The sequence below is a fragment of the Canis aureus genome, chromosome 29 (genome assembly GCF_053574225.1).
Source record: "Canis aureus isolate CA01 chromosome 29, VMU_Caureus_v.1.0, whole genome shotgun sequence".
Taxonomy (NCBI): domain Eukaryota; kingdom Metazoa; phylum Chordata; class Mammalia; order Carnivora; family Canidae; genus Canis; species Canis aureus.
Genome location: NC_135639.1, coordinates 17,775,576 through 17,792,442, shown reverse-complemented (window position 1 = coordinate 17,792,442; position 16,867 = coordinate 17,775,576). Strand labels below are relative to the sequence as shown.

At 38.0% G+C, this 16,867-nt stretch overlaps 1 protein-coding gene across 3 annotated transcripts; it reads right to left on the bottom strand.

Annotated features, from left to right (window-relative positions):
• Positions 1–236: 236 nt before the first annotated feature.
• ZDHHC6 (zDHHC palmitoyltransferase 6) lies at positions 237–16,744 on the bottom strand. Of its 3 annotated transcripts, none has more exons than XM_077877613.1 (11): positions 16,479–16,744; positions 14,950–15,431; positions 13,336–13,427; positions 11,953–12,112; positions 10,138–10,299; positions 8,454–8,507; positions 3,808–3,975; positions 2,743–2,784; positions 1,911–2,056; positions 1,774–1,820; positions 237–855 (listed from the first exon to the last, which is right to left on the bottom strand). In XM_077877613.1, the coding sequence occupies exons 2-11, from the start codon at positions 15,214–15,216 to the stop codon at positions 752–754; spliced, it is 1,242 nt and encodes a 413-aa protein (XP_077733739.1). In that variant the 5' UTR covers positions 15,217–15,431; positions 16,479–16,744; the 3' UTR covers positions 237–751. The 3 variants fall into 3 exon arrangements, with proteins under 3 accessions (XP_077733739.1, XP_077733740.1, XP_077733742.1); XM_077877614.1 differs by having other exon boundaries at positions 16,543–16,744; XM_077877616.1 differs by lacking the exon at positions 16,479–16,744 and having other exon boundaries at positions 11,953–12,020; positions 14,950–15,137.
• Between the last annotated feature and the right edge of the window lie 123 nt (positions 16,745–16,867).

Below are 16,867 nucleotides of genomic sequence, written 5' to 3'. Positions count from 1 at the left end.
TGCATGAGTTTCGGGTTTTGAGAGATTCAAGTGTACATGACTAGCTGAAGCTCGCTAGGTTGAAAGTCTCCCAGAATGCTGTGATCTCAATATGCCATTAATTCATTTACTGAATACCTTAAGACTCATGATTAAAGATGCCGATTTTTCATAAGTAGTAGAGCAGTTTTTCCAGAAAGAATGAAGATAAATCTTTTTAGTCAACCCAAAGAAAGAGGCTTTAAGTAAAAACTGGATTTATATAGAACATCCATTGATCTTTATTTGATTTGACAAAAATTTGCATTATTAAAAGACAGGTAATAAAATTTAAGCTTATATTGAATCTGACTTATTATGTTCTATAGTATCTAGAATATTATATAAGAAATATCAACTGAGGGGGAAACAAGATAAAAGCATCACATGCAGATGCTCCTGGCAAACGGGGGAACTCTATCTGCAGGTGAGGTCCATAGTGTGCACAGCATAAAAAAAATCCTAGAGAAAATGCAACTGACTTACTTGGGTGAAGTGTTTTTCCTTTTGAGGAGAGGAAGAGGTGGCAAAGAGGGGGCAGAAATTCAAAGGCATGTGCAGAATGGCTTCTCCATTTCAAAATGGTAATAAAAATATTTAGATTATGGCACTAGGGCACCTTTGAAGAAAAGAACACCTTGCCCAGAGTAGGGTCATTGCATAATTCTGTAGTAATATGTACAATTTTCAAGTAATGGAGAGGATTTAAAGAGTAATTTTACTGTAACAGTGGCTATCTATTTTTCTTCTCGCCCTCTGGGGCTTGATCTGTTTCAGCATCACAGGGACACTTCTCCACACAGTTTCTAGGGAACCAGCCTCTGATTCGTGAGACACCTGATGGAGGAAATGAAACTGACGTGAAATAGATTTACAACAATGATACCGCTGAGCCCTATAAGTCCTATTCAAATCAATAAGTTTTTAGTTCTGCTTTACTTTTTCCCTTTACCATCTTTTACAATTTGAGAAAAAAAATAGTTTTAAAATGCTATCTAACAAGCTAAAAAAACCAGTATTTCCCAAATGTCATTATCTGGAAAGGTGCTTATGTGATTCAGAACAACCCGAAGTAGAGCTGGAGGGGATGGACTTCTCAATATGGGTATTCACTTGCACATGCATGCTTGTGGTGTTCTGGGCCCAATGTCATACTTTATCTGTTCCAGGGAACCACCTCCCTGCAGCGTCTGTGAATTTCCTTCTTAGGTTTTTTACTAACATGTAGGTTTTTTTCTAACAGGTTGCCTAAGCAGTTATATGGGGTTAATTCACGGTTAACCTAGTGTTTTAGAAAAAGCATCTGGGATTAATCTTTGCTTTAAGAAAGAACAATCCTAAAACTTAAAAAAAAAAAAAAAAAATTGAAGACACAATTTCAAATCCATCAGTTTCCATAATAACTTCATGGGAATATTCATTCACAGAGGGACTGTATGGTAGAGGGGTTTATTGTACAGGTTCTAGAGCCAGGCTTCTTGGATTGGAGCCCTGGCTCTACCTGTTTTTAGTGTGGTCTCGGGCAAAGTGCTCAGTCTCTCTACCTTTCAGTTTCCTCACCAATGAAATGTAAGTAAGGGCTGTTGGGGTCTTCAATATCACAAGTGAAGCACTTCTATAAGAAGTCTTTTTTTCTTGCTTGATGATGTGTCTATTTCCTAATGCATGTGACACTGATTGTGTTTACAAGAGTTATTCCTGCAAAATTTGGAATTAGCAACCTTGTCTATTAAACATTTCTTTCCATTTCCATACCTTCTACAGAGGCATCATCAAGAATTTTATCTCCATACAACCAGTATCTGAAATATTTAAAAGATTAAAATTAATTTTTTTAGGTTAGATGCTAATTTCATCATTAAAGAAGAAATTCAGTACTTCCTACAACTCACCGTAACCCTCTTGTGGCTAAAATGAATTCCCCTTTCTGTAGCCTTATTCGAGGCTCCTCAGTGCAGGGGCTGGTGAAGAAGGTTTTGATTCCTTTATTCAAAGGACAGCAGGCACCACTGTAATCCTCTATTACTCTATACCGCACCTGTCATCAGTAATCAGAAAAACAATTTAACATTTACCCCTTAATTTCTGTAAATTTGAATTTAAGTTGTTAAAGGCAGATCCAAAGTATCAGGTGACAAGTCTTTCCCTCCCAGTTCCTTTATAGGAGGCAGCTGATGTTTCTAGTTTTCCAGGCTTTTCTTACCCTGCATTTTAAGCACATAGCTAAGAATTAAGTTCTAGAGCAGTGCTGTCCAGCAGAACTTTCTGCAATGACAGAAATGTCCCATATTTGTGGTATCCAATGTGGTAGCCCCTAGACACATGTAGCTATTGAACACTTCTAATGTGGCCAGTGCAACCAAGGAAGTGAATTTTTTATTTAATTTTAATTACTTTAAATTTAAATAGCCACATGCGGCTAGTGGCCATCATATTGTACAGCAGAAGTCTAAGGATGAGTTTCACACTAATGAGCTATATTGAGGATAATTACTTTCCTGTTGGCAATATAAGCGGACTACATTCCCTCTAAACCTCCAGTCTAAACTATTTAAAAGAAAACAAAAGTGAATTGTATCAAATTTCAACGGTCATACTAAGAAATATTATTTAATAAAAGCCAACAGTTGGCTTCTACACAAAGGCAATTTTGAAAACTACACAGAAGTATAGAGCCTGACAAAAGGAAAAGAAACTAGTATAATTGCAAAAAATATGACTTACACTTCTGATTCTTTTATCTGCTTTTTGTTTCAACTGTTCAATCTGTTTGGAGACATAAGAAAAAATGTTATCTTAGTGTTGAAAACAGCCTTGTGCCATTTACTGTATCACAGTGACATGACAAACTCCCAATTTTCCAGCATTTCACAGTGCTGACAATTCAAAGGCCACATGTTTTGTTTTTTTGTTTTTGTTTTTTTCAGAAAAGTAGGCACTATGATTGAGAGTTGGAGCTGACATGGGGCTTTCTTCCCTGTATTTACTGTTTTAATCTATGTATACTCACTGAGCATTTGCTAAGGCCCAGGGAAGAGGGAGATGTGCTCACTGCCCTCATGAGGCTTCTAGACTAGTCCTGAAGGTGAAGATGACCCAGACATTCAGATTCCTTACAGACAAGGTAGACAGACTGCAAAATTTATCTGCAAGTCTCCACTAAAAATCATTTCAACTCACTTTTCTTCACTTATTCAGCAACAATTTATTAAATGGTACTATATTAGATACAGTAGGGGAAATCAAGATAACTCATGGTCTCTGTACTAGAATCTTGTCAAATTAAAGATATTAGATATAAGAACTAAATGAAAATATGAGACCTCATGTGCGCCATACAGTGGCACATAGTTAAGGGCCACATCCAGATGAGGTGGGGCTGACACCGGCCTTGATAATTTCCTATAGAGAAGAGGTAATACAAGACAGAAAAACCAGCATAGACAGAGGCAGGTGCAAGATTGCACAGGGAGTTCACTGAGGAAACCAGGCGGACTGGAAAGGGTGATTTCCATTAGGAAGTAGTTGGAGGCAGCTTTAGGCCAGATTTTATAACTAAGTGAAGGGATCAGGACTCTATCTCACATGTATGGAGAATTACAAAGAGATTTAAAGAAAAAGAGAGATAGGATATATGGAGTGCTTTAGGATTGTTAACTTAGATTTATTTTTGCCAAACTGAAAAAAAATTTATGACTTATTTTACTATAAAATGTCATCTGAGTTAAGGGAAACTTAAGGGGAAGAAGGGAGACAGAAAGGAAAGATTATCTGAACAGAAACACTTACTGTTAAGCTGTACTGGTGACAGTCTTCTCTTACTGGCCATGCTAGTCCATCTCCTTCAGGGACCCCTGACCATGTGAATACCTGTTTAAAGTTCTTCCATCGACTTCCCATATCATAGGGAAAAACAAAGACTTCATCTAGTTGGTAATATTGAATTCGATCCTTAGCCTGTGGGTAACAAAGAGGTAAGATGGTAGATGTCTCTGCCTCGAAGGGCTTTAAGTGATATATTATTGACAGTCTTGATAGTAATATACATTTAGTCCTCAGATTTGTATCACTCCTAAAAATGCTACCTCCTTGTTGTAGTGTCAGTGTACATAAAAGAGATACTCAAAATTTACCATCACGTAAGAGGAACTTGCTATTCAACGCCAATCTCGTATGAGGTCATTCAGGAAATGTCTAGGTGGGCTTATTCAGGAACAAGCATTTTTGAATAAATTAAAAAATAGCTTTATTCCACATATAACAAATCCTCACTGTTCTTGGTCATTCAGCTAATAAAAGAATCCAGGTGGAATGAAGGGATGTTGATAAAAAGATTTAAGAGAAAGCAAGAGTTTATTCAGGATGAAAGGAACTGTTTCAGGGGTGATCCAGAAGGCAGCACTTGTTTCTTGGGTGCAAAAACATCTGTGGGAATGGCCAGGTAAAGAGGTATGAGGGGAGGCATCATTTTCTGAAAATTATTTTGTTTTTAATTTTTTTTTAAATTTTTTTATTTATTTATGATAGTCACAGAGAGAGAGAGAGAGAGGCAGAGACACAGGCAGAAGCAGGCTCCATGCACCGGGAGCCCGACGTGGGATTCGATCCCGGGTCTCCAGGATCGCGCCCTGGGCCAAAGGCAGGCGCCAAACCGCTGTGCCACCCAGGGATCCCTGAAAATTATTTTTTTAAAAAACTAGGAGAAATGTGTAGATCTTCTTTCAGTTTTTTATGCTGTTACACGTGTATATGTACTCACTTACACATGTATTTGTATGTACATTTTATGCATATATATATATAAATATTCAGGTTGCATAAATTCTAGACATTTAAATTGATCACTTTAAAAACGTAAGGAGATACACTGGCTTAAAATTTCTTTAGTTCCACTGACATCTAGTGGTATAAAGACACATTATTTATTTATTCCTCCCATGAGTGTACAAACCCAGTTGTACATTTGTAAAATTTGTATAAATTTTAGTGCCTAATTTTGATGAATTTTCTATTAAGTTAATATAATTACTTACTTGTACTTTTTAGTCAGCAACAGAGTGCCAGTTTTAAAATCTTCTAGATTTGGTACAGCACTTTATGAAGAGCCTCAGTTATTAGAAAAAAAAACTATTAATCTAATCATGATATATTATGCTAACTAGAAATTATACCTTGAAATATTTTTTATCAGGGGACAAGATCTTAGGGAAAGGCCTCTTGCAATTACTTATAAAGTAATATTGATGTTAATTCGATTAAAACTATTATCAAACTATGTGCGTATGAATCTACTAAACTGTAAATCCCCACAAACAGTAAAGGATAATTTATTTTCCCTTTTAATAAACAAAAGTTTCAGAGTCTTCAAAATGGACAAGAGTCTCAAAGAACAGAGATCTAGCCTATTAACAAAGGAATAGTGGTAAGGATAAGAGTTGTTTACAAAAATGACTGAGCCCTGGTCTCTGCCTAAGAGAAGCACTCAGCGAAGCTGGGGGGATTCTATTAATACTGTGTTAAAAGGTGGGGCGCCTGGGTGGTTCAGTCAGTTAAGCATCTGACTCGTGATTTCAGCTCAGGTCCTGATCTCAGGGCTTTAAGATTGAGCCCTGCATCAGGTTCTTGCTTGAGTGTTGAGCCTTCTCAGGATTCTCTCTCTCCCTCTCCCCATCCCCCTGCTCACACTCTCAAAAAAAAGAGAAAAAAAAAAAGGGGGGGGTGGGGAACAGAGGTGAACAAAAGGTGCTATGGGAAAGACAAGCTAATCTACGAAGATTCAAGGAAGGTTCTTCAGAAGAAATGACACCTAAACTAAGTCTTGAGGCAGAAGAAATCAGGCAAAAAAAACAGGGAAGACATGAAGGATTTAATTATGTATAAGCTAAGGAGCTTGGACTTAAATGTGTATCAATGGTTCTCAAAGCATGCTCTGCACAGCTCTTCCAGTCCCCAAGACCTTTTCTTGAAGTTCAACAAAGTCAAACAACTTTCATTTTAATACTAAGATGTTATTTGTCTTTTTCATTGCATTGACATTTGCAAGAGTGGGTTAAACTGCTAGTACCTTAAGCAGAAATCAAGGTGGTGGCACCACTTTGTGTAAGTAGATATTGTATTCTTCACCATTACACATACTCATAACTCAAAAAAAAACAACAAAGTTTTACATAAGAAACATAAGAATGTCCTTGATGCAATAAAAATTATGATTTTTATTAAATCTAAACTCTCAAGTAGATGTCCTTTCAATATTCTGTGTGACAAGATAGGAATACACATAAAGTATGCCAAAGTGCTTATCTCAAGGAATACATGTGTTTGAGCTGTGAACTCACAAACGCTGTGTAGCCAGCTGTTTTTATATAATGCTAATTTTACTTGAAAAAATGAGTAATAAAACTAAGGTTATTGAAACTTCAATATTAGGCAGAAATTTTCTCAAAAATGAAGTCAAGCTGTTACTTCAACATAAACAACTATTTGTTGCCAATAAAAAAAAACTAAGACTTTCAAAAAAAAAAAAAAACTAAGACTTTCAAGTGAAAATTAGAATTTTGGAAAATTTATATCCACCACTATGAGCTTGACAGCTTTCCAAAATCTAAAGATCTTCCCCCATAAAATTGGTAGTGATATGAATGAATGTGTCAACATCTGGAAAATCTGAATAACCCTATAAAACTGTATTTTTGTATTTTCCAAATAACCAATACCTGATGTTATAAAGTCATATGTGAGTTTAAAAAAAAAGGGCAGCCCAGGTGGCTCAGTGGTTTAGCACTGCCTTCAGCCCAGGGCGTGATCCTGGAGATCCAGGATTGAGTCCCGCATCGGGCTCCCTGTACGGAGTCTGCTTTCTGCCTCTGTGTCTCTGCCTCTCTCTCTGTGTGTCTCTCATGAATAAATAAATAAAATATTAAAAAAAAAAAAGTCCATTCAAAGAGCAAGATGTCCTGATGGACTGAAATGTGAAAGACTACAAAATGTTTACTGATACAGCTTCACATCTCACATGCAACTAACCTTTCAAAACTATCACTTATTAAGTTTTCATGTAGTATCAAAGAACATTCACTATTAACTAAAAAGCCTATTGAAATACTCTCTCCTTTTCTACCTACTTATCTGTGTGAGGCTGGATTTTCTTCATATACTTCAATCAAAGCAACATATCTCAACAGATTGAATGCAGGAGATGTGAGAATCCAACTGTCTTCTGTTAAGTCAGATATTAAAGAGATTCGTAAAATTATAAAACAATGCCACTCTTATTTTTTACTTTGAAAAATATAATTTTTAAAAATATGCTTTTTTTAAACATATAATGGGTTTATTATTTTTAAATGAAATAATAAATCTTCAAAATTCTTCTCAGAAAATATGGCAATCACCGGCAGACATTATACACATTAACAAAAGCTCTTTAGTGTCCTTAACAATTCTGAAAATGTAAAAAGGTTCCTGAGACCAAAAAGTTTGAGAACCTACTGCTGTAAATTAAAGTTCGCAGACTGGCTGCCAAGGGGCTAAATATGTCCTACTGGTGTGTTTTATTTGGCCCCCAAAGATTTTTGTTAATTTGAATTGCTCGCTAATATTTATAAACAGAAAAGAGATGTCAAAGAAATCCAGATCTATTACTTTTCTAGAAAAAGAATTAGATGATTTCACAATACTGGGTGAGTACCCACCAATGCTATTATAAAATGGCGTTAATAATTACATCTAGTGAATATATTAGTGGGTAATCCTGGGTTAAGTCATTTCACCTTCCTGTGATTCAAAGACTCACCTGTAAGGAAGAGAAAATACTTCTATGACAACAGTCCACTTCATCTGCTAGGCAGCTTTAGTACACAGGCTAGCTCCTGTCACCGAAGTTATCTCCCTGGCCCCCTGCAGGCATTTGGGTTTGTAACCCCTGCTACAGTGACGGTGAAGCTCTGAGAAGCTTCAAGCAGGGAGCAAAGTAGTCAGATTGACTTTTTACAATAGAATCACAAGATAGGATGGAGTGCGTTTAAAGGTTGTGAGGTCTGTAGCAAGCTATACATGGAACAGGTAACAATAATAAGCCCAATCTGATATGGCTTATAAAGCACTGAAAAAAACTTGATGGCACCTTGGTAGGAGTGAGGTTCCTTTCCAAATAGCCTGTCTTCACCCCTAATCTGAGAAATAATGGCCAAATGGTTTAATGTATGGCTTAGGCATCTTCAGCAACTCGGGGTGAATGAGAAGCAAATTTCTGTGGGCATTATATTAAACCAAGAATGAATCAAAATATTTCTTTCCTATATTTACCTTTTATGTGGCAAGCAAATGACTTAAGAAAGCCATCTGACAGTGAAGTTTTCACTTGTGGGTATTTATTAGTTAATCTGGCCTATGAACTAATCTTTATTGAGATTAAGGAAACAATTATTAAAATTTACCTTTTCTTCAATCCATGATTCAATAGAAGTTTTGTTTCTGAGAATTATTTTCATCTGAAAATTAAATGATAAACAGTAAAATTTTATGATGAAACTTTGGTTAAGATTATCATCTTCATAGTAACCCTATGAGAGTTTTTACTGCTCCATTCCACTGATGAAGAGACCAGGATACCAAAGGTTAAGTAACACACTCAGGGTGTGGTCCATCTGACTCTCAAGTCTTTGTTCTGAAGCCCTGAACTACAATGCCTTTCCACAAGATGATTATGGCAATCCATAATCAAATCTGAATCCACTATTTTAATAAAGCTTCATGTTTTAAGTGCTATCTTCTGAATAAGGTTTCCAGAGTATTAATAAAACATTGGTATAATCCATTTAATCAGTACTTGTACACTTTGCTATTAAGATGTCTTATCATTATCTTTAATTAACCTTAAGTTTATGATTAATTTATTTACTATAAGAAAGTACCTCAGTCAACCCAGATATTGTTTGCCTCAAAAACTGAATATATTCAGACTTGATTCAATTAATCAATTCTCCTAGCTATAACAAATTCCACTAATGGGGCCATTTACACCATAGGGTTTTAGTTTACTTCTAATGTGATTATTAATTAGAGGCATTTGGGGAGTTTTTTTCAAAAAATTTGATCCCAGGCTAATAGAAAAACATGAAGTACAGCCAAAACCAGCATATTTTAAAAACAATGAGTTTTAATTTAAAAGAGTGGGGTGATGCACAAGGGTCCTGAAGCCAGCATTTCTGATTCTATGCGAGGTCTGCCTTTTCTTTCAGTCTGGCTGTGTCCAGAGGCAGTGTGGCACAGTACAAACACTCAGGTGCAAGGAGTCTTCATCACATTCCTAGGGTCGAGCACAACACTTGGCCCACAGCAGGCCTTCAATTCATGAACAAGCTAATTAAGTGAATGAAATAAGTCATAACTGTTTTGTGATCTCTTCAAGGGTCACATTCTCCTCCTCTGTGTTCTCACAGCACTTTGTACATAAACCTACGATACACACATGAGCCAGAATTAACTGTTTACTGCTAATTGTGACTTCTCTAGGGGCCAGACACTTTTCATTTTCATTATTGTAGCCTCAGAAATTAGCAGTTGTTCACCAGAATAGGCATTAAATAGCACCTGTACCATAGGGTTGTTATTGAAATAAAATGAACTACATGTGATGTCCCTAAACAGTGTCTTGTACATAATAAGTGCTCAATAAACATTGGCTATATTATAAGGATGATGATTAAATACATGCTATTATAAAATGGCATTAATAATTACATCTACTGAATACATTAGTGGGTAATCCTGGGTTAAGTCATTTCGCCTGTGATTCAAAGACTCAGCTGTAAGGAAGGGAAAATACTCCTCTTCCGCTCTTTCTGGGGATTGATGTGAAGATCAAGAGACTATAAATGTGAGGAGAGCTTTCTCCACTATAAAGTGATATATAACTCTAAGATAACATATTAAAAATTAAATAAATTATCTGGAAATTCTGGTGAAGTTACTTCAAAACTACCTGACTAGTACAGAGATTAGTTACCTAGATGGAACAGGTAACAATAATTTTCATTTCTAATGCAGGTTTTATCTCTTTCTCATTATAAGCAGCTCGAAAGTTGACAACTGTTAGCTAGAGTAAACCAAGAAACTTACCTGGATAAAAAACAACATCCCAACAGCTATGGTTGTTCCTAAAGCTAATCCCAAGGCAAACAAGGTGGCCGCAAATGCTGCTAATCCAAAGGGAATAATTGGAAGGGGATCTCTCCGGGCTGCACTCATATCAATCTTTACCGTGTTCCACCCAAAGGAGAGCTACAAAAACAACACACACTTGAAATACTCAGTTTATGTAAATTTTCAGACTACTGGAACATTTAAACAACTTGATCAAAAAAGAACAACAAATGATAAACTGAAACTGTGGCTAAAAGCAAATGAATTTCTAATTTGCTTCTAATTAATACTGGGGCTTGAACTCCTACTAATATGGAGGATATCATTCTTAGTTATTTTCAAATGTTACTTTTTTTGTTCTTAATTATTTCCCCTCAGAAAGCATAAGGCATAATTCACTAACATTAATATGCATGATTAGGACTAGACATTAATCTAAATTGTAACTGTGTCATCCATCTTTTCCTTGCTTTTCAATATCTACAGGAATCTTCCACTGGAACAAAAGAAACAAAAAGAGCTTAGAATTCCTTGCTTCTTCCCTTATGTGGCACAACCAGAGGTTACAAATTGGCAAAATGCAACCAAATATGGCCTGTTGATGCCTACTGGCTGATCTGTAATATGTTTTAAAATATTCAGCCAGGTCCCAAAATTTAAAAGGTAGGAGATGGGGATGCCTGGGTGGCTCAGCAGTTGAGTATCTGCCTTCAGCCCAGGGCGTGATCCCAGAGTTCCAGCATCAAGTCCCACATCGGGCTCCCTGCATGGAGCCTGCTTCTCCCTCTGCCTGTGTCTCTGCCTCTCCCTCTCTCTGTGTCTCACATGAATAAATAAATAAAATCTTAAAAAGAAAAAAAAAAAGGCAGGAGATACTAAAAAAGTCCAGATTTTCTGAGTTTCCCTGAAAAACTAGAAGACTTAGTATTACTGGACTAGATTTCCAAACATGAGAAACTGGATGAGGTGAATATGGGTTATCCCACCTGTGAAAGGCATGTGTTCTCCAGAGGCCACAGCCCCATCAGGCCTGGGAAACTCATTTACTCACCAAGCCTCTTTAGGGATTGAATTTGTAACCTCTGAACTTTATCTGCGGACAACTTGTCCATAAGTCAACCTAATCTCCTTGAGGATATTTTGGGACATGCGTCTGCTTCAAGAGCTACCTCCCCGGACATTGGAATTAGAAATGAACAAAAGAACTACAACTTGCCTCATAAATTAGATGGAAATATAAAATATTAGTGTTGTCTTTTTCTTTTTGTTCCTTTTTTTCCCTCTAATTATTCTTATCATAGGTACGAAATGTAAAATCTAATAAATTTTATATATAGTAATAAAATATTACCAACTTCAACTACAGCTAGTAAGGTAAGTTTCCAAAACAAAGTAATTTTCCTCATCTTAAAAATTACATTTTGGGGCACCTGGGTAGCTCAGTAAAGCATTTGCCTTCAGCTCAGGTCATGATCTCAGGGTCCTGGGATTGAGTCCCACCTCAGGCTCCCTACTCAGCAGCAAGTCTGCTTCTCCCTCTGCCTTCCCCTCCCCCCACCATGCTCTGGCTCTTAAATAAATAAATAAATAAATAAATAAATAAATAAATAAATAAAATCTTTTTAAAAATTAAATTTTAATACTTTTTTAAAAAAGAAATTCATATACAGGTAAAACAGAGTTCTGTTTCCCAACCTAATTCATAGAAATCATATTTCCAAAAGGGACTTCTTAAAAATAACTACCATTTAATTTGGCATGAATGGTTTTATAACAAACACTGTCACTTACCCGATTATAAAGCTGTGTATACATAGTCATAACAAAAATGAAGGCAGCATGAATACAACCCAGTGGTGCTAAAAGGAGAAACAGTGTGAACGAAGCATGATTTTGGTAACCACAACAGTTGTTGATCCAAGGACAGTGATGGTCCATCTTCATCACACATCTAACAAGAAAAATTTACATTAAACATGAGGCAGAAAATCCAATCTACTTTAAATAACTTTGGTCTTCAGAAGATCAAGCAAATAGGAATCCAGCATGTTCATGAGTCACAGAGGAATTATACTCCATGGAACAGAAAGCAAAGTCTTTATGAGTTTTTAAATAACTCTGAACCATGACTTCTTTTAAATTCTAAACAGCACAAGAAAAGTCAGGCTTTGTAATAGCTTCTGAGAAAGAGATGTCTGCTACAAGTGAGTTTATTTAAAGAAGTCAGGAGGCCCGCTGAGAGGTTCATTATAAATACGTGTGGGTTCCCGGTCTTCCTCTAGCTCTGAAATGCAGTGACTGAAGTGGAATACAACAGAGACTCAACAAAATCACTTCTAAATCTCCCCTGGGGTTGATGGGACCCAGCAGACCTTGTAACTTCCTTCCTTCCTGTTCTCATCCTTTAGATGTGGATTCTCTGAGCTAAGCAAGCTAACTATGGAATATAAGATGAGGTATAACAAGCAAAGTCTTACTGAACTTCCTTCCCTTGTTGCTACAAGAAAATTTCTTGGCCTCATACCAAACTTTATTTGCCACAAATGGTTTTCTTAAACCTCAAACATTCTCGACACAAATTTCTTATTAATCAGTGGAATAGCTGGGTGTTTAAAAACGTTCTAGTTTATTTCATATTTCTTATAGTGACTCAATTTTCTCCCCTTTAAGTTTTTTGTTAAACACTTGTGATAACATGCACCTGAATTCATCTATTAGATTTGTATAAAATGTAAATGTTAGTCAACGTAAATAACAGAAAAGGCAGGTCTTCCTTATAATTTAGGCTCAGAACAATTCTAACGCTAGTCAAGATGACAGGAGACAAGCACAACTAATCCTGATCTATGGAAACACATGAAGGCATAACTTTTTATTCTTGGAGGGCATGGAGCAAAGTAAATGTGTATTTTTCCAAAATAAATAAATAAATAAATAAATAAATAAATAAATAATCTTTTCACTTATAACAAAAAAAGGTGGGGATTATTTATTATCAAAATTGATGACTTACAGATAAAATGGATAAAATACACAAGTATTTTGAAAACTTTTTTTTTTTTTTCATAAAGAAGCCACCTTGTAGAGACTAAAACTAAGACTGATGTGGTAAAAAGAACAACAGAAGACCAATAACAAAGTTGATCAGTCCCCAGTGAGGAGCAAAGACAGTACCTGTTACACTTTCTGCAGTGATGTGACCGTGGTGCCTTGTATGCTTGGCAGACTTTACAATACTGGAGGTACATGCTATCCTGAGAATTTTCCTTAGTAGCAAAATATAAACAAAAATACATCAGATATCTGATCCTAAGTAATAACATGTCAAGTCTTATGAATAAATGCTTTGGTACGGTTTGATTTTGTTTTATGGGGGTGGGGATAAGGATGGAATTCTAATTGCGTTTCCAGCCCTTTTATTTGAGCTGAAATATTTTTAAACCTTGAGTTTCTGGTAACAGCTGCATTGCTCTTCCAATTACCCAAGTCATTTTTAATTTCTCTTCCCCATGCTTCGCTTAAACCCACTGCTCCTGAGTGTAACTAGTCCTATCTTTCCAAACTCTAAATAGAATGGGAGGAGTTCAGGAAAAAGGTAGCTGACCATGTAGCAGGTATTTTGCAGTGGGGATGTAAACACCAGAGTTGATACTCTTTAGGAAATTTCTCTTACACTATTTTAATCACTTCGAACTACTTTCCTTTACTGTAGTTTCTCTCTAATCCAAACTGTCTATTGTCAGAATAATATTCCTATGACACAACTCTGATTAGGTCAGAGCTTGGCTTGAAAACTTCTCATACCTCCCTATGGCTTCATGCATCTAAGGCCTTCCAAAATCTGCCTTTGTTTCAGCCTTATTGGCACTACATAACCTGTTACATCTGGTCATACGCTTCCACCACCAATAACTTGAAATGCCTTCTTCCCCATCCACGGAAATTTCCACTCCTCCCTCAGGTCCACAGCTGAAAAAGATCAGGTCCTTCTAGCTTCAACAGCGTTCATCCCATTCTTTTCTATAGTTTAGTTACTTATACAAGTGCCATGGTTTCTTTCTGCAATTACAAGGTTTTTCAGAATATGAAATTGTCTTACTCATCTCTGTACCCACTTTAAATAGTACACTCCTAAGTGTTTTTCCAACATTAACGTACCTAAGAATCATGTAGGGATTTTGTTAAATGCTGATTCTGATTTCTAGGTCTGCAGTAGGGACCAAGATTCTGCATTTCTAACAAGCTATCAGGTGGTAGTCCTCAGCAAGCAATATGGAAATTCATTAAACTTTCTATAATTTTTAAAAAGTCATAAATTGATTCATACTGTACTTCCTAATGTTATGGTTTTAAAATCTTACGATTTAAGCCAGCAATTTCTAAAGAGTTTTTCTCAGTTCTGAGGGCTGTTAATGTATTACATGAATAAAGATCCTAGAGCCAAACTGCATTGTGAAATTTTAAGAGGTGCATGACATGCATTATTTCTTAAATTTAGAACTATTGATTCAACAGCCTTCTTCTTCTTCTTCTTCTTTTTTTATTCCTTTTAATGCAGGACAAGTATTCACTAAAACTCTGCTGGGAAATACTAATTTAGATTAATACTTTCCAACAGATACAAAATAAACACTTTGAGCTTTAAATGATCGGTAATTCGAATAATATGCTTAACCTCCACCAAGGCAAAAAGAAGGTTGTGTCTGATATTATTGGTTAGTAGATAAACCATAAACTAAATATATGATTATCATTAGAGTTCCTTATCTTAAAGGATCTTTTTCTTACCGGTTTCCACCCCAAAGGGACAAAGCCAGGACCAATAAACATGGCATTGAAGTAGTTATAAAGAATCATGACAGTCCAGTTTATCAACATAATGAAATTCACGCTTCCTCCAGTTGTATGTAAAGGCCAATACCACAACACAGAGTCAATCATGGCCATTGTGGAACATATTGCTATAACACCGAGGGCTATGATGGGACCCCAGTGACACAGTCTCTTTAGTTCTTGGAGATTTTCAAACTTGATAACTGAGCAGAATGTATCCATTTTGGTGAGGAAGAATGCCTTCCTACTTTTAGAAAATCATAGATTTCCTTTTTCTGTGCACACATTTCCATGTGCCACGAGTCCACGTGTGTTCCTTAACTGCCATGCCTTCAAATTGTGGGAGGCCAATGCAGATCACGCCATTTTCACGGGTACACCCTCAGAGCTCTTTAATGTGAACTAGGAGAATCCAGGGTCTTGGCTCGAAACCCAACCTAAAGAAAACAAAATGAGAAAGTTCAGTTAAAAGAAAAAAAAAAAATTGTATTACATTTAACGCCCATAACCATCTAAACCAAAGCATCTCACAAGCGCACTGCTATGGGACGAGCGCCTCATCAAACGCCAAAGAGAATTATTTTTATCTGATCCAATGTAGGGCTCGAGTCTGAACGGTACATAAACTGGATACTTGATTCTAAAACAGTTGTTTTTATGCCTTTGTCTCCAATTTATCAGGGGAACAGTGCTTGTCCGGCGTTCAGCGAGTGGTGGGAGGAGACCCAAGAGTTTTAGAGCTGGAGCAGAGGGCTTGAGGGTTGATGGAATCAATGGCTTCCTGCATCGAAGAAGAAGAAATCTGGCCCGGAGAGGAGGCTACGTGCTTGCACCAAGCTCACAAGTAACAGCTGAGCCTACACTACGAACCAAGTCGCTGAAATCCTTTTACGAAGTTTCAAACAGCCTCCAACAACCGAGGCTCGATTCGCCAGGTAGGAGGAGCCCGACACGGTCTACACGTTGGCCTGGGCTCGCGCCAAAACACCCAACTTAAGGGTCTATTTGGGCCGAAGGTTAAGAGGCGAGCGAGTGAAAGCAAAGACAGAGTGAAAGGAGGGGAGGGGACGGGCCTCGAGGAACACAGGAGGATGAACACGAAAGAAAATATTTGGGGGAAAAGAAAGAAAAACAAAACAAAACAAAACACGATGAGGAAGTGCCTCCGGAGCGAGGGACAGGAAAGGCAGGATGCAGGGCGCCGGAAGACCCGTGGAAGGGTGTGTCGGGCTGGGCAGCCGTGGATCGGCGGGAGGATCTCGGCTACAGGGTCATAAGGGGCTTCGCGCAACAGATGCCACTGCTCGAGCCTCAATTTCCCGCCCGCGCCGCAGAACAGAGCGCTTCCAGGTTCTCGCTCGGGGGACGAGCATCCCGCCCAGCGTGGTTGGTTTCAACATTCTGGAGCTTCTGGGCTCACTCGGGGGGGGGGGGGGGCGAATCACCGCCCGAATCATGATTCCACCCCTTGCCTGGACTCCCACCTCTCAGCCTGGTCCTCGGTACCCGCTCCTCGGCCATCGCATTTCCGGGGCGGCCTGGGCTCACCCGGAACGGGTCTTCTCCTCCGCGGACAACCCCGTCACGGGAAAGTCAGGCCCGCGCAAGCAGTAAAGCAGATCTCGGTTGTCCGGGGCTGCAGCGCGGAGCCCGCCGCGCCGCCAGCGCGTCTCCCCAGCCGGCGCTCCGGCCGCTGCTCTCCCGCTCGCGCCCAGTGCGCGGTCCCCGCGACAGCCACTTCCGGGAGGTTCGCCGCATCAGACTTCCCTCGGGAAGCAAGTTCCTGCGACTTAGAGCTCTATTTTCAGGAGATAGAAGGGCCAAAAAAAAAGCTTCCAGTGACCCCCACCCCCCCAAGAATCCTCAGGTTTCC